Source organism: Polistes canadensis, unplaced genomic scaffold, assembly GCF_001313835.1.
Source record: "Polistes canadensis isolate GaletaPanama2010 unplaced genomic scaffold, ASM131383v1 scaffold_182, whole genome shotgun sequence".
Classification (NCBI taxonomy): Eukaryota; Metazoa; Arthropoda; class Insecta; order Hymenoptera; family Vespidae; genus Polistes; species Polistes canadensis.
In genome coordinates, this window is record NW_014569729.1 from 189878 (window position 1) to 212831 (window position 22954).

A 22954-nucleotide genomic window follows, 5' to 3' on the forward strand; every position below is an offset into this window, starting at 1 on the left:
TGCGAGTGTGAAATGGTCGCAGCAATAAAAATACGCCCACAGGTTCAAAAGTCGAATTTCTGATGCAACATTCTGGAAGAAGTCTTGAATACGTTGGGTGGACGAGTTTCGATCAAAGTGTTGTGAGATATTCATAAAATAATCTAGTTAAAGTTATTATAAACTATCAAATATTTCAGTTTTCTTTTCAGCAGTTTAATTCGACGTGTAAAATGACAGAAGAAGATTCGGTAAGTCATATATCATCAAACTATCTTTAAATAACATATTTCATCATGAATGAAGAAGAATGAAATCATAAATTGTATTAACACATTTTATAGACATTTTTATTAATATTAGATATTATTATTCGAATAATAGCGATACTGTAAAACATTTCAAACAATTTTATTGAGGTTAACATCATTAAAGTTAAAACTCGTGCTAATTCAGAGAAACCCAACCTCAAAAGCATGTGGACATTTCGCCATCATAAGAAAATGTTATGCCACGAGTTTAGAATTTGATAATGTGTGATAAATAAAATCCACATTTAATTTCACTGATATCTTTACGTTTAAATAGCATGATTTCATTTGAAAATTTCTTATTAATTAATAAAGCATTTAATTTATTATAATTTTATTAAATGTCCAGATGTTAAGATTATCCTAATTTCAAAATCAAATTACACAATCAAATTTCTCTCATTAGTAGTATATTGATTTAGTTTCATAATTATTATAATAAATGGTGGAGTCAAATAATTAAAGATTAACGATGATATTTCTCTCATAGATCTTTGACCCTAGCTTGAAGAAGAAGAAGAAAAAGAAGAAGGGCATGTTTGACATCGATGGAGAATTTAATGAAGCTGGTAGTACAGGTGATGCAAATGAAATTACAGGCAATAAGGAAAACCAAGAGCCTGAGCCCCTAATGGCTGAGGATGACGAAACGTTGGATTTAGAAAATTTTGGAAAGAAAAAGAAAAAAAAGAAAAAGGCGTTTAATTTGAATGACTTGGATGCTGCTTTGCCGGACACTAAAAAAGAAGTAAATGTCATTTAAAAAATAAAACCCTACCTTTGCATACCAAATGTTAATTTCATTTGAACGTTATGATAATGTTTAATAAATGTTTTATATTTAAAGGATGTTATGGAGCCACCGGTTGAAGAAACAGCCGTGGACGATGACTTGGATTTAGACATGGACTTTTCTAAAACAAAAAAGAAGAAGAAGAGGAAGAAGGATTTAGACGAATTAGTGGCGGAAGAAGAACGCAAGGATATCGAAGATAAGGAAAATGGTAAATATAATCTGACATAGAACGATCTATTAAAGTTTCAGTTGGTTTATCATATTTATTATTTGTTAACATGCTGCACTGAATCTGAGCAAAGTGCAGAGTACGGTAAGAATACAAATAATGGGATCCTATCTATATAAGAGTCATGTAATCCAATATAAATATATTTAGCATTTATCAATCCTAATTTTTTATCATATTAAATATGATGCTGGTTTCTATAGACCTGTTTTAGACTTAACACTTAATGTATAAATCAAATTTTTTCTATTTTTGAAATTAATTTCTAAGGCATAATGTTTACTCTTTAGTGGAGGTGCCAAGTTTGTGGATCGGATCAGATAGAGATTATACGTATGATGAATTACTTGTACGAGTGTTTAATATCATGCGAGAAAAGAATCCTGATATGGTGGCCGGTAAGAAACAGAAGTTTGTTATGCGTCCTCCGCAGGTTGTACGCATAGGTACAAAAAAAACATCCTTTGCTAATTTTACAGAGGTAAAATTTAGTTATAAATGTATTACTTAGTATGTAATATTTTAATTATCGATACTTTTTTTAATACTTTTAAAAATCTTTGTTTCGGATAGATTTGCAAAACATTACATAGACAAGCTAAACATTTGCTTGATTTTTTATTGGCTGAATTGGGTACTAGTGGCTCTGTAGATGGTAACAGCCAACTTATTATCAAAGGACGTTTCCAGCAAAAACAAATAGAGAATGTCCTTAGGAGATATATTAAGGAATATGTTACCTGTCACACGTGTCGCTCACCTGACACCATCCTTCAGAAAGATACTAGGCTATTTTTCTTACAATGTGAAACTTGTGGGTCTAGGTGCTCCGTAGCCAGTATAAAATCTGGGTTTCAAGTAAGATACATTTTTTATTTGCATATGTTTGGTATGAGATTTAAAAAAAATAGGTATATTGTTACGTTATACTCTTAACTATAATATGTCGTATTTTATACTATTCTAGGCTGTCACAGGGAAACGTGCTGCTATTCGAGCAAAAACTGCCTAAACAATTAATCTTTATTTTCCACGGAAAAAATCATAAATTCTTTTTTAAAAATCTATTTCAGCTTGCTTATAACAAAAGATCATACTCCTTTAATTTATTATTATTATTACTATTATTATTATTATTGTTATATCAGTACATAAAGCTAAACTGAAAGTATTACTTAACATGCACCAACATCTCTAAATATTCGTCTCTATTAATTTGATTTTATATTATCATATTAAAAAGAAAAAAAAAAACAAAAAATAATTGAATGTATATAAGTGGTAATATCTGGAAGACTATCTATTTTATTCTGACATATTTAATTTTCCTGTTGGATTATGCAGATGAGTAATACGTGTTGTGCTCTTAAAAAAAATTTTTTTAAAGTTCATGTTGAATCATCAAAAAGAAAAAAATATATTCAAAATCACTTTACCAAAATGCGTAGCTTAGTTAGCGCATTACTTATCCGTCTCACTATCATCATTTTAAATACAAAATCTTTTAAAGAACAACAAACTCTATTTGGGCATTAAATAATATATATAGTACTGATTGTTAACAATACAGTTTAAAAAAAGAAAAAAAGAAAAGAAAAATCTAACAATTCCTGATATTATTTCACGAAAGACAAAATTAATGATATTAGATTGAATGCCACCAGTGTTTCATATGTATACAAAATACAAGAGAATGAAAATAAGGAAGAATTTTATTCTTGTTTCATTTTTTTTAAACGATAGTTGATCATACGTACGAGTAATGCATAATTAATATGTCAAGCTTCTTTCAAATCTTACCGATGAAAAAGAAGTCACTTTCTAGATAATAATTTATTCAAAATAATGTATTTACTAGGTAATAAAATTTATTTGGAAGGATTTTGTTACATTCTTTACGGTCACAAATTAATTAGTTACAATAATGAAAGAAAATAATATAGAAAAAAGAAGCATCGTTATAATTTGTAACAAAATACAAAAACAAAAAGAAATTATAAATACAAGTAAGAAAATAATATTGTTATAATTAGTAAAACTTTGCTCACGTTTACACCATTATAAGTTTTACTTAGCAAGTTATATTATAAATGGAGAGGTGCATTATTATTTTTTAGTAACAATAAATGCAAGTGTATAACAAGTTATTATTAAAACTAGCTTATATTACAAAAATATTATATCTATATTTTTTATTTTGTTTTTTTTTCTTCACATTTCATATATAAAAGAATTTCATCTTAGTATTGGATTATATTAATTAAATCTCAATTTTTTTTAATTCGATGGTTTAATCCGAACGAACCGTTCGTAATATACAATATAATGATATATTCTTTTACATAAAATAATCTTTACAGAATGTATGCTTATCGTAATTAATTTTATCATGTATTTTCTTTCTATAAAAATCAAAGATTAAGCTTTTATATATTTGATTAATTAATTAAATAACGAAAGATTGTGTCGCTACAAGTTGGACAACTTGTTTAGTGTCGTATCCCATTAACCATAAAACATTTAAATAAGTTTTAAGTAACCATTGAATGAAACTGTATAGCCTGTAAAAAATGATTAATAAATCTAAATAATACTAATAATAATTATTAACCCCTTGTATGCTATAACAACATGTGAGACTCGTGATATGCTTTACGACCCAAACACTATATGTTAAATTATAGCACGAGGGGTTAATCTTAGAAAACTAACTTACCATAAATATGTCTCAAATTTTACTTTGTATATCGTTCCTTTGATGTATTTTTTAATCGATAAATTTGTAACTTTGTATCTTCCACGTACAGCAATTTTTGCCATTATTCTATAACGATCTATTATATTCCCATGATCTTGTACGATAGCACGAATAGTATTTAAATTTCTTAAATAACAAAAATATACAATTATTTTAATCCGCGTTCCGATTCTTCATTTTAACGAAACAATGTGCAGTAATTACCTAATAATTAACATCATAGTTTTAGGCATCGTTCTTAACGTTGCTGCAATCTTATCAAAATGTTCTTGGGCTTGTTTAATCATATGTTCTTCCGTTTTCTTTCCTTTCTCAGCCATTAAAAATGGCGATAACGAATACGGCGCTTGAGTTAACATTTCAGCTAAAAGAATAGGATCTAAAAAAATATTGTATTTATTTGTAATGCACTGGAACATCCAAAAAGATTTTAATAAGATTATACGTACCCTCGACATTCAATTCTTTACCATAGACATTCAAAGCATGATTATTTTTTAATATCATAGATTCCCAAAAATTGCATAAACTAATTCTTGTTTTCTCTGGTAAATACTCGTATAATCCATGATCCAATAGAACTATTTGTGCTTTATTATCATGTCCCTTCCTAACAAAAACTATAGATGACAAATTATTTTGTTACAAGAATCTATTTTATATATTTCAATTTATTGATATTTTTTAAAAGGAATAAGAAATTTTCAAAAATTACTATTGCCAGGATGAGGATCACCGTGAACGAATCCTGTATGAAAAATTTGTTCTGCCATTAAAGTAATTAATTTAGTATCTATGTCGCGTAAGTTTAGTCCTTTGCTCTTTAATTCTTTAACATTGTTTATTTTGATACCATCGATCCATTCAGTTGTAAGAATTCTCTAGAATAAAAATACATACAAGATAAAATAATTTAAATTGAGGATATGAAAATATTAAAGTCTCATTTTAATAATAAAATTCTAAACCTTCGTACTGAGATCCCAATAAACTTTAGGTATATGTACATAATCATGTTTTTTAAGATCTTTGGCACATCTCTCAGAATTTTTCCCTTCCATTTCAAAATCTAATTCTTGTGCTAACGTTTCAAAAAGTTCCTAAAATAAATTTGAAAATGATTGATAAAAATAATAATAAAAAACAGAGATTATTTGTGTACATCATATTTACTTACATCTATTACCCAATGTAAATTGAATTTCGGATGCATAATTGTAATAATTTTAAGTAAATAATTTAATGTTCTCATGTCGGAATAAAATCTGTCTCTGAGATCAATGTATTGTACTTTAACAGCTACAAGCTTACCGTCCATAGTTTCTGCTTTGTAAACCTAAATATTTGTTATCATATTGAACATATGCATTCGTTTAAAAATAATTGTCTTCATTTATATACCTGTGCTAAACTAGCAGCTGCGATAGGTTGTTCGTCGATCTTCTTAAATACCTTCTTAGGTTCTTTTCCAAATTCTTGCATAAATATTTCTCGTAATTCATTTTCACCACGTATCAAACATTTATCCTTAGTAAAAGAAACGATAACAAATATTTAGAGTCAATGTTACAATGATCATTGGATAAAATTTACTACGTATTACAGATACCTGTAAAATTTCTAAAGAATTAACATACTCTTTAGGCAGGATATGATTAACAGCCCCTAAGCCTTGTCCAAGTTTAATATATATTCCTCCGTTTTGTAAACACCCTTGTACGATACGATCTGCTGCTCGCTGATGAATTTCAGATTCTGTGTGACCGATTAACGGAGCTATCCAGTAATCTAAGGATACTGTTAATCCTATCATAAGTGATCGTCCAAATCTAGCTATACTTGCAGCTTTAAATTGAAATGGTTTTCCTTTGTTTGGATTAGTTAACATATAGCTAGCACCTACTAGTAATAATCCTAAACAAATAACAGTAATATTATTATTAGTTTCATAAACAATTGCTCATTTATCATACATGCCTGTGCTAGTATATTTAATAACTTTTCTCTTTGATGCATGGCTTGCTTGTTTAGTAATATTTAATAATCTGTGACGTAACATCTTGTATAAAAATCTATAAATAAAAAAGTCAATATTTGTGTACAAAATTTAATTCAAATCTTTTTATAAAAATATGACAGGTGTCATTGTAGACTAAAGTTAGGTTACGTGATTTAATATGTTAAATATTTATTATTTATTATACCCCTTTATTTCTGTGAACTCATTTAAAAAACAATAAGTGACGTAGTTAAAGAAATTATATACTAATATTGTATTTTTCTTGTTGTATATATGTAATAAATATAAGATATATACGCATATTTACTATTGGGCACTGAGATCACGTGTATAGGATGTATCGATAAGAGTATATCTATATATATTATTTTTATACAATTTTCTTACTGTGTACATATTTTTATATTTCAAATATTTAACGCGTAAATCGAAGATTGTAAATTTATTGTTAGATAAAAATATGTTAAGATTTCGTAAATTATTTCCAAAAAGTGCATGTTCTGTTATAGGAATGATACATGTTGGTGCATTACCTGGTATATGATTTCTTTTTTATTATTTAATATTTTCTATAAAATGGAAATTGGAATGACAAATATATAATTAAAATTTATTTTGTAGGTACTCCTAAATACAATGGAAGTATGAAAGAAATAATAAAAAATACATTGAGAGAGGCAATGATTTATAAAGACTGTCAAGTGGTAAATAATTAAACAACAAAATTATGTCCTTTTTTACGCTTGATTATTTATTTCTATTGTGTTACATTTAGGATGGTATTATTGTAGAAAATATGCACGACGTACCATATGTTAAATCTAAAGATATATCATCAGAAACAACAGCGATGATGACAAAAGTTTGCGTTGAAATTAGGAAAGTGATACCTGAAAGCATAGCTTGTGGTATACAAGTAAGAATTAGAATAATTTATTGTATAGAATTATACTTATATATATTTATTATAATGTTTATTGTTTTATTGATCGTGCAGATTTTAGCAGGTTGTAATAAAGAAGCATTAGCTGTTGCCAAAGCAGCCGATTTCAATTTCATTAGAAGCGAAGGTTATATCTTTTCACATATTGCAGATGAAGGTTTTATAGATGGTTGTTCAGGAAATCTTCTTCGTTATAGAAAACATATTGACGCAGAGAATATACTCATCTTTGCGGATATCAAAAAGAAACATAGGTACAGATTGAAGTATAGATTGTTTAATTTAATGGTTTTGTTATTTTATTGTATTTGTGTATTGTATATTTTTTGTTCAACCATGCAGTTCACATGCGATAACATCAGATATCAGTATAGCAGAAACAGTCAAAGCTGCAGAATTCTTTTTAGCCGATGGTGTTATATTAACAGGCTCAGCAACAGGGGATCCAGCAGATCTACAAGAATTGAACGGTAATTGTTTTCTATTTTTTAAATTAACCCTTTGCACTCGAATGTTTTTTTTACTCGTAATATCAGTTATTTTGCATGATACTTTTCTGGAAAGATTTAATTTGCCTTTTCTTAGAAGAGGAAATAATGTTATTACAATTTGTTTTTTCATTATGTTACAAAGTATAAAAACGACTCCTATTCAGAGTTCTCAAGTGCAAAGGATTAATGTGAGATTATATTAAATATATACAAATGAAAAAACCAAAAATTAATGCTATGCAGAAGTTAAAAAGGTTGCTAAAGGACCGGTTCTTATTGGATCAGGAGTATCTATCGAAAACATAGATCACTATAAATCTTCAGACGCAGTAATTGTTGGAACTAGTTTTAAAGTAGATGGAAACTGGGAGAATGCGGTTTCTAAAAACAAAGTCCATGACTTTGTGACAAAATTAAAAAAAATACAACAGAACTGTTAACACAAATCGTCTTCATTTATATTAACTAAAACTCCTACCCTACAATTTTATACAAATGATATTAACATAACAAGAATACATTACACGTTTTTTCCCAGTTTTCAAATAGTAGTAGGCTGAGATAAAAAAAATCATTTTTATATTCATTTATATATTTTCTAATGCACTTATAGAATATTATTTTTTTAAAAGCAAATTATTGCACATGAATAAATATAAAATAATCGTTAAATTCGAGACGATATGTTTACAGACAAAGTAGACAAAAGTTTGACGTTGATAGCGAGGTAATAAACCCTTCCCTCGTTCCTTTTTACCTCTTTTCCACCCTCCTACCTCTGAAATAACTATCGACGTGACAAACAGCGCAGTCTCGTGAACTATCGTTCTTTCGTGTTTAATCAGTGGCGTTCTATCAACAGATTCTGTAAACACTTGTAAACACGTGTCATATCGTTTGTTTTTTTTAAATAATTATTTTATATATCATTTATATAATGTATGAGTATATATATATATTGTAATGATTAATAGCAATAAGGTTAGGAACGTAACTGCATTGATTTAATGAAAACGTCGTCTTTTTGACTGGATATTGATAAGAAGTTAAGTGATATTCGACGAGAAATGATTGATATTGATTATAATAAATTAGGAATAATAATTATTAAATTTTGTTTATTTGATTTATTATTATCGATCGATACAAATCGATAAAGGTTTGAGAACCACTGTTTTACGATAGGTATCATATGCAGTGGCATCAACATACACATTACATCTATCAACTGAAATCTAAATGAAGGAATAAATCATTGTTTATGTTGAATTAATTGTTAATAAATAATCGATTAGTAGGTTAACATTTGAAATTAGGAGTCTTCGTAATTCCGATAAGGTGTTACACGTGTTATGTCATTAATTTGAAATTTGCATATAATGACAGTGTCGTATGAAATTGAAAAGATAAATAATTCTTCTTCAGGGAGCTGCATTGGTTCCTGTTGTTAAGAAGCGTCCAGCAGCTGTTCGCCCAGCTGAGCGTTCCCCCTCCACCTACTCGTTTGTATTCAGTCCCGTAACAAGCAAATCGATATCCCCCACTCACCCCGATCATATAATAGATTTTTACAAAAATGAATTAGAATGAAAATAATCGCGTGACATTTATTAAGAAGAAACGCAATGGAAATATTCCGAGAAATAATAACGACTCGATGCCAAATTCGAAATGATTTTCGCAATTAACATTGCACAAAAACGCTCGTGTTCGTTCTATTTTTATGAGATTGTAAATAAGTCTTTACTGTTACGAAGATAGGACAAAGGAGTTTCATATAATTCTTACGATACTCCTTGTGCAAGTGTATACTTGCTTTTTACCGATATTATGACGACCTTTTGACGTTCTAAATTGAGCGGATAGTATAACACAACTTTTATGTATATGAATATATACGCGTGTACAAAGGTCATCATCGTTAAAAGATTGCAACCGTTTAACGAACAACATATATTTCTTTTGTTTTTCTTCAGATACCATTAAAAAATTAATGAGAAAACAAAAGAATATTTTTATAACCTTTTAAGTATATATAAAAGAAAATCACCATGATTCATAGACTCTTAGCTAATAGACAGATGAATGGAATTCTTTGATGGCGTACGATCGATCAGAACTAAACCCCCGTCTACAGACATATATCTTCCCAACACTATTTTATTAATAATACTAGTAATAATAAGACCAAATAATAATAAACATATAGACAAACATTATATACATACATTCTGTTAAAACAATAAAATGACGTTAAAATTGCATATCTTTTTATACATATTTAACGATAAAATATAGCATCTACACACATACACATATATAAATATATATATGCATGTATATATATATATATATATATATATATATATATATATATATGTATAAGAGAAGTAAATAATAGAAATGTAAATGTGAAAAAGTGAAGAGTATTGACATCTGGGATGATGACCTATTGTCGCCCCAACGTGATACGTCCCTGTGACTGCTTTGAAATGATCCTCCCCCACCATGCCGCTCCTTCTACTATCTCTCCCTTCTCGTCTACCATCCATCCTCCCTTCTATTCGACGCTCGACCAATCAGCTTATCGTTTACCCAGCCAGCAATCCAGCCAGCCAGTCGAAATCAGCTGACGACTGTTACTGCGGGCAGTTGCTACCACGGTTCCTCAAACGCAACATTGTTCAGGCGAGTTACCTACTCCGTTTACTTCTCTCTTTCTATTGCTTTTCGTATTCTTATTCATTCTCTCCATCTTCTTCTTTTTACATTTCTTCGTGTCTTGTTTATTCCTTACGTGTGTCACTTACGTTTAAATACCATCTCGTACTCTCACTCTCATTCTCATTCACTCTTTTTTTTTTTTCATAAATAATCTTACGTAAGAGCATTATTTATATGTGTTATAATACACACGTATATACACACATGGGAGATACTTCAGTCAATTATTGCGGAAGAAATGAGCTGTCAAACGTGATGATGAACGAAACTCATCTTTGTCTCGTATATCGTTTATATATTTAATAGCATAGGAACGAAGAGGAGGAGGAAGAAGAAGAAGAGGAAAAGGAAGGGAGGGGTAAGATAGGAAGAACACACACACACACATAGCAAGATAGACAGTATATAGACAGCAGCAAATAGAAAGGGATGAACATGGAAAATTCAAGTATTTGTGTGAGATGAACTGAACATTACTGAGATTCGAGTTTTCAACGATCTATCACAACATACTACACGTACTCAAACATGAATACTTGCGCGCGCGTGCGTACATACACACATGCACTTGTACACACATTCAAAGTAAAGAGCGAAGAAAGAAAATAGAGAGAAACATTTGTAGTTTAGTGCACCATTTATATACACATAGTATACATACGTGTCACTTGTACACATAATCGAGTTGGGATCATCGTATCATAGTTTTACCATCTTTCCGAGAGAAATTCTATTGCGTCGAGGAAAACTACTCAACGGTATACAAAGTACGTTTATAAGAAATAAATTCGAGATCAAGGTCGTTTTATACAACGATTCATCCATTCTTTCGAGGTATAGATCATACCTAATAATTCGTCATTATCCGATCTAAAAAAGAAAATCAAATAAAAGACACTAGTTTAATTAACGACCTATTTCAAAGAAACACAAATTGAATCATTTTTCATTTTTTCAATTTAAATTTCGCGGCTTTACTCAAGGTCATTTGTTTAAATTTCCCTGATCGATATGAAGTTGCATCGATTATCATACAACCGTTTCGATTTTATTTTCATTATCGTTAATATCTAACCAATTATCGATGATATATTCAGTTCACACACATTATTATTATTATTATTATTATTGTTTTATAAAATTGTTGCTAGATGTTTCGTAGTGTTATTGAAATATTTTTAATATTGAATGTATAAAAAGACGTATAGTTTAGTTTTTTATTTATTATAAAACATGAGCGTTAGAAAATAATTATTAGAAAGTAGAGAAAGAAAGAAAGAAAGAAAGAAAAAGAGAGAAAGAATTCTAAGAAGGGCTAGAATCTGTGCATGTGTGTGTGTCTGTCGAGAGGGGCGACCATTTGAAGGAGTCTTTGTTTGTCGTATATTTCGTCGGCTACAGCGCGTAGCAACCAAGTACAGGAACAGGTAAGAGGGTGTCATTGGTGAAGAGGAGGAGGGAGGAGAAGGAAGAAGAGGAGGATTATGTGGAGGAAGAACGGTGGGGAGAGGGGGAATATGTTTTTCCTATCGGTCCTTTAACGGTTAATCTATACATGTCATTAGAGTTCTAATTTTAATTCTTTTTTTTTTAAAGCCAAATCTAAATTATGGATTGTTTGGTTGAATGGTTTGGTAAGAAAAGGAAATTACTAGACTTTAACCTCAATAGTTTGTACTATTGAAATCTTTAATTGGTTGTTAATTGGATTTGGTTACAATCTTGGAGCGATTAAATTGTAATTAAATGTTTTAATGGTCGCCGTTGCTGAGGAAATGATGATAGATAAATACGTTGTTTGTTATATTTTGCTTTTCTTTTTTTTTATTTTGTATAAAATGTTGTACGTTAGATTACGGAGTTTTATCATAGTGATAATACGTATAACTAATGGGACGTTTTGTTAGTAATTATGCGTAGAATTGTATCAGAGATATTTTTCTGTTTATGGGGTTATCAAATTATAAGAAATTTTATTTTAAATAATTCTATGTGTGTGAATTATAAAAAAGATGTTGTAATTATTTATTTGTATTTCAGATTTGTAATAAAAAGAAAAATGTGTTACTTTGAAGAGATTAATACTACGTTCATCAGTAACAATACTGTAGATACCACGTTAATCAGTAACAATACTGTAGATACTACGTTTATCACTAATGAAACTATTAATTTGAATGAAAAATTATTATGTTCAAGATGTAGCTTTAAAAAATATCTCTTATATTTATTTATTTATATTTTTCAGATTGATAAAAAAGAAATTTGTTATATTGAAGAAAACAAATCATAATGGTATTATGTTAATCAGTAATAAAGCTATAATAATTTTATATTAAAAATTAAAATGTAACAAAAAAAAGTCATAATTATTTATTTATATTTCAGATTGAAAAGAAAAAAAAGTATATTATCTCGAAAAAATTCGTATCAGATTGATCTATAATAAGAATAAAAAATAACAGCGTGATATTTCGAAATGTTAAAGATAGGAAGAGAAAAGTTATTTCATAATTTCATTGGATGCAATAGAAATAACGGTGAAGTCAGGTTGTTTTAGTTAGAGATTTAGATCGTTGACTGTTGGACCTCGTGGTGTTGTCATTATTGTCATTAGTGCAAGGGCAATGGCAAGGTAGCAGATATGTGAAAGGCATAGGCAGAGACCACACCACGACCCTCGGGGAAAACATGTTCCTTAGCGATTACGAAGAGAATCAGGCCGTTGACACCCTCTTATGTGTATTTTTATTTTTCTCTGACGAAGTTGAAATCATTCTTGCCAACACGGCATACAATCCATTGTGCAATATCGCCGATTCGCGAACACTACGTGAGCTAATGCTTCTATTTTTATAACGAATATTTCAACGCTGGCCAGAATACGATTGTGTTCTTTTTCGAAAATCTTCATACGTGTATGCTTTCTATTCTATCTTTGGAAGATATCATTTTCTATATTTTATCAATTAAATTTTATTAATTAATTTAATTTAATTATAAATTTTTATTTATATATTTCAACTCTTGTTCGGTTTTAAAAATGTTCTCTTACAAATTTACATTTGAAATTTTATTCTGCGATGATAATATTTTATTCTTGTTTAGTTTATTAAATAAATTTAGTAAATTAATTCAACATAAATTTTATAATTTACAAGTATTTCAATGCTTGTTCTTTTTTTTTTTAAATATTCTAACAAACTTACACTTGGAATTTTATTTTCCGAGAATAGAATTATGTAAGCTTCCTATATTTTATGAAATAAATCAAGTAAATTATTTCAACATAATTTTAAATAAAATGGATATTTCAACGCTGACCAGTAAATTCTTGGTTCGTTTCATTCATTCATTTATTTTCATTCGTCGTATTACAAAATAATTCCTCTCATATAATTTATCAATGCAAGCTATAAAAAATAAGCTCACGCATTTTATCCTGAGTATTATAAAATAAAAAAATAGTTGGCAAGAGTGATTTTGAAGGTCGTATCAAAAATAACTTAAGTTAGGGCTTTACTGTTCGTATTTTTAGGATACGATTAGATGACATAATTTAATTTTATATAATTTTATTTTTTTCTTGCGTAAAATTCTTTTTTGCGATATTGTACATATCGATTTAGAGGATACCAATTTTTCATTTGAACGAGATAACGAAGTCACTCGCTCACACAGCAAAGCTCATACAAAAAGAGAATTAATAATTGAATTTATTAATCCGATAATTCGTATTAAATCAACTAAAATAATAGAAATTTATTTCGTTTGCGTATTAAGCGTATAAATTCTCTTAAAATACATATTACGAATTGTGAATAACGATGAGCTTTGTGTAGTCGTGTGTATACTGTTGATTTTTATTACCATTTTTCAATCCCACCTAGTAGTCTTTAATGGTAGATGAAAAGCGGAACGCAAATTGCATCATCGATAGTGATCCGACGCTTCTTATCGAGCTTTAGAACGAAGATCGTATTAGTACGAAACACGAAGCTGACGTGGTTACTTGTATAGACAGTTTTGTTGTTGCGACGCAATATTACTCGTTTATAATTTTTATTTTTTACATACGTTATGATATGTAAAAAAAGTATATTGCATCAATCGACTGCAAAAACGCTCGCGTTTCTTAATTTTATTGTATACAGGTGATCTGTGTAACGTTCGTGAAATTTCACAAAACAAAAAGTGTACGTAAATGCTAAATTTATATTCGTATCTGTATTTACATGTATGTGTTTAATCAATTACGCGAATGCATTCTTCGAATTTTTAATTACAATATACCTGTCGGTCTTCTTCAGAGATTACACTTTTTATACATGGCGTAACTTTACAATAACTATACGATTGCTTGACCATGAATACGTATATGGCAGTGTTCGCCTTTCTCGTTAGTGCTGGTGTAATTACGCGTTTCGTGTAATATACATGTTTATGTACTCATCCGATAAACTAAGCCGACCTATTTATCGAAGGATCATTAGTCGATTTCAAAAATCAAACGATGACTAATAATATTTTTTGTAGAACTTTCTTTTCCTTCATTTTTATGAGTAAAGATATAACAGATTGGCGCACGGTTGCAATTATTTTCTTATAGATTGTAACTACGTTTAATATTTATAAATATTATTTTAGTTTTAATATATGAGGAAAGTACTTTTTTTTATATAAGAGAGACAATCTTATAATTGTTTATAATTTGATATTTTTTTTTCTTGCAGATATTAAAGGAAAAGGAAGAAAAACAATAGACAGCATGCTAAGTAGCTTGGCAAACTATTTACTAGGAGGTAATATCTCCGCAACACAAAATTCGCGCAATGCTTCTAATAGTGAAAGTCTGGATCATATCCCTGTAATAGCAAGACTCAGCCAGGTGGAGGTCGAGGGCGAAGATTGGATCCTCATCGACCGCACTAGTAAGCTTGTTTTTTAATTAATTACATTTCTTTTAAATGTTATTTACATTTCCTATCGACAAAAAAACAAAAATATATATATATACAAAATTAAGATATAGATATTATATTATATTAGAATATCTTAAATATTAGAAGGTCAAATGAACCAGACGAAAATCTCTTATAAAAATATCTTATCTTAGTGATTAAAACTGTCTCACTTCGAAATGAATTATACCATTGATCGCAATTCGAAACTATAGAGAGTTGAACGACATTTATTCGACTAAATTGATAAGGAATAATCGAAAGATGAGTAATATTGAATCATTTAGACAATACGTAATACTAAACTTATCAACAGAGTTTATAATCGAACCGTTCAAATAACCAGTATTTTAAATCAAAGTTATATAGGAATATTTAACAATTGAATGATGATGATAATATTCAATTTAATATTGAATTTCAATAACAAAATCAATGATGAAATGAAATAACATTGAATAACATAAAATAATACATTTAAATGCAAGCCAATAAAATTCATTCTACAAATACAGTGTATAAAAATAAAAATATAAATACACGTTTCGTAGTTTAAGGATGTAACAGAATTGGAGTTGCAGTGTTCACAAATAACGATAAAAATAAAACTATTAATTATAATGACAAGAATGAAAATAAATGTTAATTGTAATGTAATTTTTGCAGTTGAGGGCGCAACGGCGCTGGAGGAATCGTGGTATGTAACACCACCCGCATGTTTTACACGGGCAGGACCCGTAAACGTAGAAACCTCACCGCTCGAGGACCTGCTGATCGAGCACCCAAGTATGTCTGTTTATCGAGCTACAGCGTCTCCTATCGCTCCTGATACTCCACCACCAACGCCAGATGCTACGGAGGAACGAGACCTCGAAGAAGAGGAACTTACTCCACCTGCTCGTACCTCAGATTTATCAACCGTTTCCTTAGAACGTAGTTTAAGAAGGAGCGAGGATGACGATACATTATCCAGACCGGCCATCCATGACGGTAGACCTACCAATAACCGGACTAATAGCGACAAAGTCCGAGTCGTTCAGCTTCGTTCCGCTCAAAAGGTGCTTATTTACCATCATACTACGATTGTTTATGTTAACAAGAACTATTCTCTTTCTACTAATACTCGATCATAAATAACATATTTACCTATAAAAAAATATATTTTTATTTTATTTTATTATTATTTCGAAATATGTTAGAGAGAAAATTTATGATTTTTATTAGAATAAAATGGAAGAAGGGAAGGGGGAATACTTTAATATAAAAGTTAATACAGTTTTGCTTATAAATTGTTAGAACTTGATAGAAAATGAGGTCAACCGTTATGCTGACCTACTCTTTTGTTCTTTCATTCTTTTTTTCTTTTTCTTTTCTTTTCTTTTCTTTTCGTTTCCTTTTCTTCTTAACGATGACTAATCTTTGATTTCTATTTCCCATATATAGGTTCTTGAGAAAAGATCGACTCAAGTACTGAAAAGAGGTCGATTGGAGAGGAGTAACAAATTAAGGGAAGTGTTCAGTGTAAAGGGGAAACGGCCACGTCGTCAAGACCGTTTACGCCTTCAAAATAGTGGCGCAAATAACAACCGAAAATGCTAGTCATTCGATCTCAGGCTAAGGTGTACTTAAAATTTTTTCTTTATCGAGAAGAAGTAAACAAAAATACAAAAGAAAAAAAAAATAAAGCTAGAACGCAAGAAAGAAAGAAAGAAAGAAAGAAAGAAAGAACCAAAAAAAAAAGATAAAAAGGGATAAAAAGTAATTGGACTTTTTTCAAAATATTATATAATTTAAATTGTGCAATTTAAGTTCAAAGGTAAAGTTTAATTTAATTTAATCAACTAATTATTCAAGGCGAATATATATATATAAAAAGAAAGAAGAAAAAAAATGTAATGATAGAAACAAGATGAAATAGTTCCGAATTTTTTGTCGTGCGGACACGTCGTGGAAATGTATGGACGTATGAGATATGTTTTTGAAAATGCAATAGATGATGCGGATGATGATTATGATGATGATGATGATGATGATTATGTAGCTGTGTGAATTATGATTAATTTTAAGAGTTATTTCTCGAGTCGCTTTTATTCATTTGATGATAGACTTGGGGTTTAGATAGTGTCGTCTCATGCTTTAGTCCTGTTTTCGAAAATCTATTATTTTATTATGAGTATATGCATATAATAGATAATTTTCAATTAGTGCAAATGAATACACGTATATATACAATATATATACAATATATATATATGTAATATTATGATTTCTTTGCTTTGCGATTGTTGTAAATACATGCGATAAAAAAGGATAAAAACAGAGCTCCTTAAAATAATAATAATAATAATAATAATAATAATAATAATTATTCGAAAAAACGCGCGTAGTCAAACTCTACTGATATAAAAAGAAGAAAAGATAAGGAAAAGAAAAAACGTTCTCTAGTGACGCGTTTTTAAGTCCTGATACTCTCTGATAAAATACTCCTGTCTACAGTTAGCCTATAAATTGCGTGCTCGAATAGACAGGGGTTTGTAACTTCGTTGAAAGACAGAAAAAAAAATACATTTGTGCTTTGAAAATGCAACTATTTCTTTATCGAGTGTCGGAGCGCCTCTTATGTGATGAAATTAAATAAAAAGAATAAGAAGATAAATAGAAAAACAAAGTTACCGCGTACGAAACGAGTGGTATTGCGACAAATTTTTTTACTACAAAACTCGTATCGTTTTAAATCATGTTTTTCATAGGGGGTATAATAAAGCAACTCACATCCCCTACACCTCTCTCAAATACACCCTCCAAAAGTCGCAAACAGAGGTGTTCTATTTAAAAACGTATATAAAACGATACAATTAATATTAATATTAATTATAATAATAATAATATAATAATACTAGTAAAAATAATAATTATAATTATAATAATAATAATAATGAGTATCGTTGCACAAAGCGGCTGTTCGTAACCTCGATATTTAAAAAGAAAAAGAAAAAAGAAGATAAAGAAAAAAGCTAAACATTCTCAAATCACAAGTACTTTGGGCGTATTCACCGTGTGAATCTTATACAGCTTGAGTCTTACTCGAGAAACAAAAAATTGTGATCGATGCACGTAACGATGCCACAAAACAAAGAAAGAAAAAAAGAAACAGGTCAAGATAAATATTTCGGGACCACACTTCTTCTTGTGGATTATAACCGAGTCCCTGTTTTAATCTGCAGGGAATAGAAACTGTTATTTGCGGGTCTTCCGTGGAAAAAATAAAATAAAAATGATTAAATAAATAAAAAAGATACGTGTTAGCTAAAGTTATATAAACAAAAAAAATTAATTTTTTTGTTTAATTTTTGTCACCGTCAAACGGTTACTGGTTAATTAACAAACAAAAATCTACCGTAAAAGAAACAAAATTACGGTAAACGATAACAGAGTATCTGGAACACAATCTTTGTTAAAATTAAAAAAAAAAAAAAAACAAGTGTATGAATGATTGCATATGTTCAGGTAGATTGAATTAGGTTTTCATTGATGGACGTTATACAAATAATAAAACTAGGCAAAAAGAGATCCTAGAAGTAACAAGAAAAATATGTATTCAATATTTAAAACACACACTCTTGCTGCTCTACATGAGTGAAATGCATTCGCGACACTTTGCACGTATTAGATTTGTATAAACATGTAAAAAAAAAAAAGAAACAGGAAACATATATATATATATATATATACATATTGTTTTACATTTCTGATCGAAACATTATATGTATGTACGCACGTATACGTGTGTGTGTTTTTGTACATAGGGAATTTTTGTGTAACTTTTTTTGTTCGGGAATACAAAAAGTTTTAAACAATAAGTAGTAACGTACGGTAATTAGAATGCAAATTGAAATTGTGTAACATCCATTAATGAAGATTCGATCGATACTTTAAAAGAAAAAAAAAATAAATAAATAAATAATTAAGTATCAAAAAATCTAGAAAATGTATCACAAATGTGAGAGTGCATAGATAATGTACGCGCACGAATAATATAATAATAATAATAACAATAACAATAATAATAATAGTAATAATAATAATAATAATAATAATAATAAACACAGAAAAAACACAGCTTTGCGTAGAGTAAAGTATTGTGTAAACTTTTTAGTATAATTATTAAACGAATTAAACAGAAATTCTACCTGGGAATGAATCGACAACGGCCGAATATTATTAAATTATTACGTTATGTCGTTGTTTGCATCTCATGTGGACATTTTGAACAGACGTTAGGCATATTATATATGTTTGACAATGGACGCATCATTAGAATGAAAAATAAAAATATACGAGTATATATATTTAAACTTGTGTATCACAGCGAAAGGATTACAAAAATAATAAAAAAGAAGAAGAATAAAAAAAGAAAGCAAGCCCGATAGCGGTGCGCGTTATAGCGCATTCAATTTTGCGGTTTTAAATAAACAAATCTGCATTCGCTAGTTATAATAATAATAATAATAATAATAATAATAATCTATGATGCATCGATGCGATATATCTCGACGAGCAAGATATAATACAAAAAACACAATAGATGGTGTGTGTAGTATAATGGTATTATTAAAAAATAAACATTTGTTCAATTCTTTTTGCGAATTGTGAACTACTACGAGCGGAAGCAAGCCGTAATTATGACAATTTCAAGTTTTAAATACATATATTAGGTATGAAGTCATATTTTATCGAAAACTCAGTCAAATGATGTTTCCTTCGAAGAGGAATGTTATGTGTTTTAAAAAAACGTGTGAATATGATGATGATTCTTGTGCGAATTTTATTAAATGATTATTACGTTCCACGATGGTGTCGACGCCGATTTGCACAAAATAACCGGGAAAGAAAACGTAGATATTGCAAATTGTCAAAGAAACAATAAGAACAATAACAAAAAAAAGTTAACAAAAGAAAGAAAAGAAAAAAAATTGTGTTCCTGAACAGTTTTAATTAGCTACGATGAAGTATTGAGTATTGTCCTAATGGACGGCAATGATTACTTTTAAAAACAAATCAATTAACAAAATTTTAATTATCGAAGGAACTTAGAAAAAAAGAAAGTTCGGATGTTTAAAGTGTTCTAAATAATTTGAAAACAATATTATACATATTACAAATGAAAAATTCCTTCGATTCTATTATATATGACTTGCGCTATAGTGATTAATCGATTAATTATATTATCTAATTGTACGTTCGTGCACCTTGAACCTATAAATAATATAATAAAATATTTTATGTCATTAACGTCGTCTCTTTTTCTCATCGAAAAAGAGAGTTCGTTCAATGCAAGATGTATTGTTTATTCTAAACAAAAAAAAAACACGATAGAGACAACAAAATGTATAGGATTATTGCTGAATATCAATTTGTCAAATAACCACTTAGCTCATCTTCGGAGCTTTTACTGTCGACGGAACAACACCAGCTATGTATAGAACGTAAAGAGCTTGTTTTCGGATTGGTGATAACACGACAATAATCTTTGCAATTTGATAATAGCGTGAAACTATTTCTCTTACAATTAATATTACTCGAAGGAGGACTACTGTTAGTTGTTCGTTTATCAACAACACGGTCATACATATTTTCAGATCTTTTCAACAAACAAATTTCCATATTAAAGACCAGATTTCCGAGTTCCTCTTCCAAATGAGAATAACGCGACGGTATTGTACTTGGTTCGCATCCTGGAGCACCTGTTTACGTAGAACAATTTCTAATTTTGTTTGGTTTGATCTATACTTTCAAAAATAAGAAAGAAAAAACAAAATAAGGACATTTCTTTTTCGTTATAAAATACGATTGTCACAGGATAATTAATTAATTAATTAAATCTAAATAATAACCTTCAGTCTCCTGTATATTTTCCCAACGGATCATGGCTTCGCGTAATGATTTGTAAAGATTTCTTTTTGGACAACACCATAGCAGACTTTTCACATCCAATCGTGTTCTTTCTCTGTCATTTAATTCACTCCAATTTAAAAAGAGCTGTTTCAATTGCGGTGCTATAATGATATATATAAAAATTTAATTATGATTAGGTTAATTTATAAATATTATGTTTTTTTTATAAATCAAAATCAAAAAGTCAAATACCTTGAGGTATTAAGTCGAATATAATGTCACATATTTCTTCGAAAATCGATTCATCGATCTCTTTTCCAGCATGTTGCCTGCAATTCATTATTTAATTTATTATTATTTTATTTAGCAATCATATAAAAAATGATTAAACAATATCGATGCATATGAAATGCATTTGTTTTCTTTTTATATAATAACAAATATGCATTCCTGTATCTACGAGTAAATTGGTTTCGATATAGTTTTCAAACAAATTATTTAAAAATGGAAACATACGCATGCATATTTAATTCAAAATTATTATATTAAATATTGTTTTAAAGTTGATATTTTTTATTTGTAGAAAAGAAAAATTTAAATGTGCAATTACCCGCTATTTTTTTAATATGGTACCAGTAATTGCCCCTTGATGACGCCACGTTCGCTAATCGTATGTAATTCGCGCCAATTCAAAACTTGAATCTTTATCAATATGGCTACCTGCCGTACAACTTTACGTCCAGATTTACAAGCGTTATTAGACAATTTTACTCAATTAAAAAACGTAAGTTAAATAAATAATAATTGTATCGATTTTTATAACATTTCATGAATAATACATTAATAATTAAATCATTATTATGATAGGTTTATTTATCGTTAAAAACGTTTAGTAACATTCAGGATGAATTGTTACAATACGAGAAATCTAAGTCTTCCAAAATGGAAGAAGAAATGAAAAAAATGACTAAAACATTTACATTATTAGAAGAACAACGTAAAAAATCTATCGAAGAGGTACGAAAAGAAAATGAGGAATTGAAAAAAGCATTGTTTGAATCCCGAGAGGAATGCAATCATCTTAGATTCATTTACGTTGATCGTAATGTTGAAGATGAACAAAGTATGCATTTTATTTATTTATTTCTTTTTTTATAAGAGATTTCTTTTATTATAAAAATAGTTCATTATTACTCGTAGTAATTTATAGAATTAGTAAAGGAGTTTATTTAGTTTGTAAATTGCAGGATGAACTAGAACTATTGAAATCTAATTTGGCATTGCAAGAGGAAAGACACAAAGAAGAAATCTTTCAACTCGAAAGGAAGTACGTAGAAGAGATACAAAAATATAAAACATTGTTGGAATCGAGACAACAGGTATTCGGTTTTTATATAATAAAAAATTAAAAATAATTTAAATATATTTTTTATTTTATTTATTTATACTGATATATTTAGTCGTTTTAAAAAATATTAAATGCACAGTACCAAAATAAAAAAGTAAGGCATCCAGCGATGGACGATACTTCGAGTCAACAATCAACAGTAATTAAAATTAAGAAAATTAAGAAAAAAGACAAACCATCTTTCAGGCAAATACATTTTTTATATATATAATAAAACAAAGGATATATAAAACTCCATATAAAAACTTGAATTAAACTTTATTTTAAGGTGGCCTGGATTGAACGTATCGAAAGCGTCTAAAATAATTACAACTGATTTAGGAAATGAAGATAATATGGACAAATATACTTCGGAAAAAACTACAAGAAAAAAAAAACTTTATTGCGAAGATAATGAGGCGATAGTTGATATATAATATTAATAATTATGTATAAATTA

At 28.9% G+C, this 22954-nt stretch overlaps 6 protein-coding genes across 12 annotated transcripts; 4 read left to right on the forward strand and 2 right to left on the reverse strand.

Annotated features, from left to right (window-relative positions):
- Positions 1-13: 13 nt before the first annotated feature.
- Positions 14-2556, forward strand: LOC106789406 (eukaryotic translation initiation factor 2 subunit 2). 2 transcript variants are annotated; one of them, XM_014753575.1, is made up of 7 exons: positions 14-230; positions 781-1038; positions 1138-1294; positions 1367-1399; positions 1606-1796; positions 1889-2173; positions 2283-2556. In XM_014753575.1, the coding sequence occupies exons 1-7, from the start codon at positions 213-215 to the stop codon at positions 2325-2327; spliced, it is 987 nt and encodes a 328-aa protein (XP_014609061.1). In that variant the 5' UTR covers positions 14-212; the 3' UTR covers positions 2328-2556. The 2 variants fall into 2 exon arrangements, with proteins under 2 accessions (XP_014609061.1, XP_014609062.1); XM_014753576.1 differs by lacking the exon at positions 1367-1399 and having other exon boundaries at positions 2283-2438.
- A 614-nt stretch (positions 2557-3170) lies between these two features.
- On the reverse strand, positions 3171-8611 carry LOC106789405 (uncharacterized aarF domain-containing protein kinase 5). 3 transcript variants are annotated; one of them, XM_014753573.1, is made up of 11 exons: positions 6903-6955; positions 6051-6145; positions 5683-5987; positions 5475-5600; positions 5251-5409; positions 5042-5173; positions 4789-4954; positions 4523-4693; positions 4278-4452; positions 4032-4199; positions 3171-3876 (listed from the first exon to the last, which is right to left on the reverse strand). In XM_014753573.1, exons 2-11 carry the CDS (start codon positions 6130-6132, stop codon positions 3762-3764), a joined length of 1599 nt encoding a protein of 532 aa, XP_014609059.1. In that variant the 5' UTR covers positions 6133-6145; positions 6903-6955; the 3' UTR covers positions 3171-3761. The 3 variants fall into 3 exon arrangements, with proteins under 3 accessions (XP_014609059.1, XP_014609057.1, XP_014609060.1); XM_014753571.1 differs by lacking the exon at positions 6903-6955 and adding an exon at positions 6278-6334; XM_014753574.1 differs by lacking the exons at positions 6051-6145; positions 6903-6955 and adding an exon at positions 8052-8611.
- LOC106789407 (uncharacterized protein F13E9.13, mitochondrial) lies at positions 6468-8043 on the forward strand. Of its 3 annotated transcripts, XM_014753578.1 has the most exons (6): positions 6468-6629; positions 6715-6797; positions 6869-7009; positions 7091-7290; positions 7379-7506; positions 7771-8043. In XM_014753578.1, the coding sequence occupies exons 1-6, from the start codon at positions 6554-6556 to the stop codon at positions 7965-7967; spliced, it is 825 nt and encodes a 274-aa protein (XP_014609064.1). In that variant the 5' UTR covers positions 6468-6553; the 3' UTR covers positions 7968-8043. The 3 variants fall into 3 exon arrangements, with proteins under 3 accessions (XP_014609064.1, XP_014609063.1, XP_014609065.1); XM_014753577.1 differs by lacking the exon at positions 7771-8043 and having other exon boundaries at positions 7379-7749; XM_014753579.1 differs by lacking the exons at positions 6468-6629; positions 7771-8043 and having other exon boundaries at positions 6720-6797; positions 6885-7009; positions 7379-7749.
- Positions 8612-10114: 1503 nt separating the features above from the next.
- LOC106789408 (tumor protein p53-inducible nuclear protein 2) lies at positions 10115-18921 on the forward strand. Of its 2 annotated transcripts, none has more exons than XM_014753580.1 (4): positions 10115-10215; positions 14985-15182; positions 15879-16270; positions 16656-18921. In XM_014753580.1, exons 2-4 carry the CDS (start codon positions 15020-15022, stop codon positions 16809-16811), a joined length of 711 nt encoding a protein of 236 aa, XP_014609066.1. In that variant the 5' UTR covers positions 10115-10215; positions 14985-15019; the 3' UTR covers positions 16812-18921. The 2 variants fall into 2 exon arrangements, with proteins under 2 accessions (XP_014609066.1, XP_014609067.1); XM_014753581.1 differs by lacking the exon at positions 10115-10215 and adding an exon at positions 14270-14447.
- Positions 18922-20054: 1133 nt separating this feature from the next.
- LOC106789410 lies at positions 20055-21611 on the reverse strand. The gene is made up of 3 exons (XM_014753582.1): positions 21360-21611; positions 21107-21268; positions 20055-20956 (listed from the first exon to the last, which is right to left on the reverse strand). Exons 1-3 carry the CDS (start codon positions 21445-21447, stop codon positions 20622-20624), a joined length of 585 nt encoding a protein of 194 aa, XP_014609068.1. The 5' UTR covers positions 21448-21611; the 3' UTR covers positions 20055-20621.
- Positions 21612-21659: 48 nt separating this feature from the next.
- Positions 21660-22931, forward strand: LOC106789395 (PERQ amino acid-rich with GYF domain-containing protein 2-like). The gene is made up of 5 exons (XM_014753556.1): positions 21660-21891; positions 21975-22230; positions 22341-22486; positions 22595-22701; positions 22784-22931. Exons 1-5 carry the CDS (start codon positions 21820-21822, stop codon positions 22929-22931), a joined length of 729 nt encoding a protein of 242 aa, XP_014609042.1. The 5' UTR covers positions 21660-21819.
- The last annotated feature ends 23 nt before the right edge of the window (positions 22932-22954 follow it).

What these genes read in the sequence shown, in the direction of transcription:
- LOC106789406 (XM_014753575.1), top strand. An exon ending in TATCGAAGATAAGGAAAATG is followed by an intron (nt 1,295 to 1,366) that starts GTAAATATAATC and finishes ATTTGTTAACAT; the next exon opens with GCTGCACTGAATCTGAGCAA. An exon ending in CCTTTGCTAATTTTACAGAG is followed by an intron (nt 1,797 to 1,888) that starts GTAAAATTTAGT and finishes TGTTTCGGATAG; the next exon opens with ATTTGCAAAACATTACATAG.
- LOC106789405 (XM_014753573.1), bottom strand. Translation starts at nt 6,132, where the DNA reads ATGTTACGTCACAGATTATTAAATATTACTAAACAAGCAAGCCATGCA. An exon ending in ATTCTTTAGAAATTTTACAG is followed by an intron (nt 5,601 to 5,682) that starts GTATCTGTAATA and finishes TCTTTTACTAAG; the next exon opens with GATAAATGTTTGATACGTGG. An exon ending in ATTTACATTGGGTAATAGAT is followed by an intron (nt 5,174 to 5,250) that starts GTAAGTAAATAT and finishes AATTTATTTTAG; the next exon opens with GAACTTTTTGAAACGTTAGC.
- LOC106789407 (XM_014753577.1), top strand. Translation starts at nt 6,554, where the DNA reads ATGTTAAGATTTCGTAAATTATTTCCAAAAAGTGCATGTTCTGTTATA. An exon ending in GCATAGCTTGTGGTATACAA is followed by an intron (nt 7,010 to 7,090) that starts GTAAGAATTAGA and finishes TTGATCGTGCAG; the next exon opens with ATTTTAGCAGGTTGTAATAA. An exon ending in GATATCAAAAAGAAACATAG is followed by an intron (nt 7,291 to 7,378) that starts GTACAGATTGAA and finishes TCAACCATGCAG; the next exon opens with TTCACATGCGATAACATCAG.
- LOC106789408 (XM_014753580.1), top strand. Translation starts at nt 15,020, where the DNA reads ATGCTAAGTAGCTTGGCAAACTATTTACTAGGAGGTAATATCTCCGCA. An exon ending in GATCCTCATCGACCGCACTA is followed by an intron (nt 15,183 to 15,878) that starts GTAAGCTTGTTT and finishes TAATTTTTGCAG; the next exon opens with TTGAGGGCGCAACGGCGCTG. An exon ending in AGCTTCGTTCCGCTCAAAAG is followed by an intron (nt 16,271 to 16,655) that starts GTGCTTATTTAC and finishes TCCCATATATAG; the next exon opens with GTTCTTGAGAAAAGATCGAC.
- LOC106789410 (XM_014753582.1), bottom strand. Translation starts at nt 21,447, where the DNA reads ATGAATTGCAGGCAACATGCTGGAAAAGAGATCGATGAATCGATTTTC. An exon ending in ATTCGACTTAATACCTCAAG is followed by an intron (nt 21,269 to 21,359) that starts GTATTTGACTTT and finishes ATATCATTATAG; the next exon opens with CACCGCAATTGAAACAGCTC. An exon ending in AAATATACAGGAGACTGAAG is followed by an intron (nt 20,957 to 21,106) that starts GTTATTATTTAG and finishes CTACGTAAACAG; the next exon opens with GTGCTCCAGGATGCGAACCA.
- LOC106789395 (XM_014753556.1), top strand. Translation starts at nt 21,820, where the DNA reads ATGGCTACCTGCCGTACAACTTTACGTCCAGATTTACAAGCGTTATTA. An exon ending in ATTTTACTCAATTAAAAAAC is followed by an intron (nt 21,892 to 21,974) that starts GTAAGTTAAATA and finishes TTATTATGATAG; the next exon opens with GTTTATTTATCGTTAAAAAC. An exon ending in TGTTGGAATCGAGACAACAG is followed by an intron (nt 22,487 to 22,594) that starts GTATTCGGTTTT and finishes TTAAATGCACAG; the next exon opens with TACCAAAATAAAAAAGTAAG.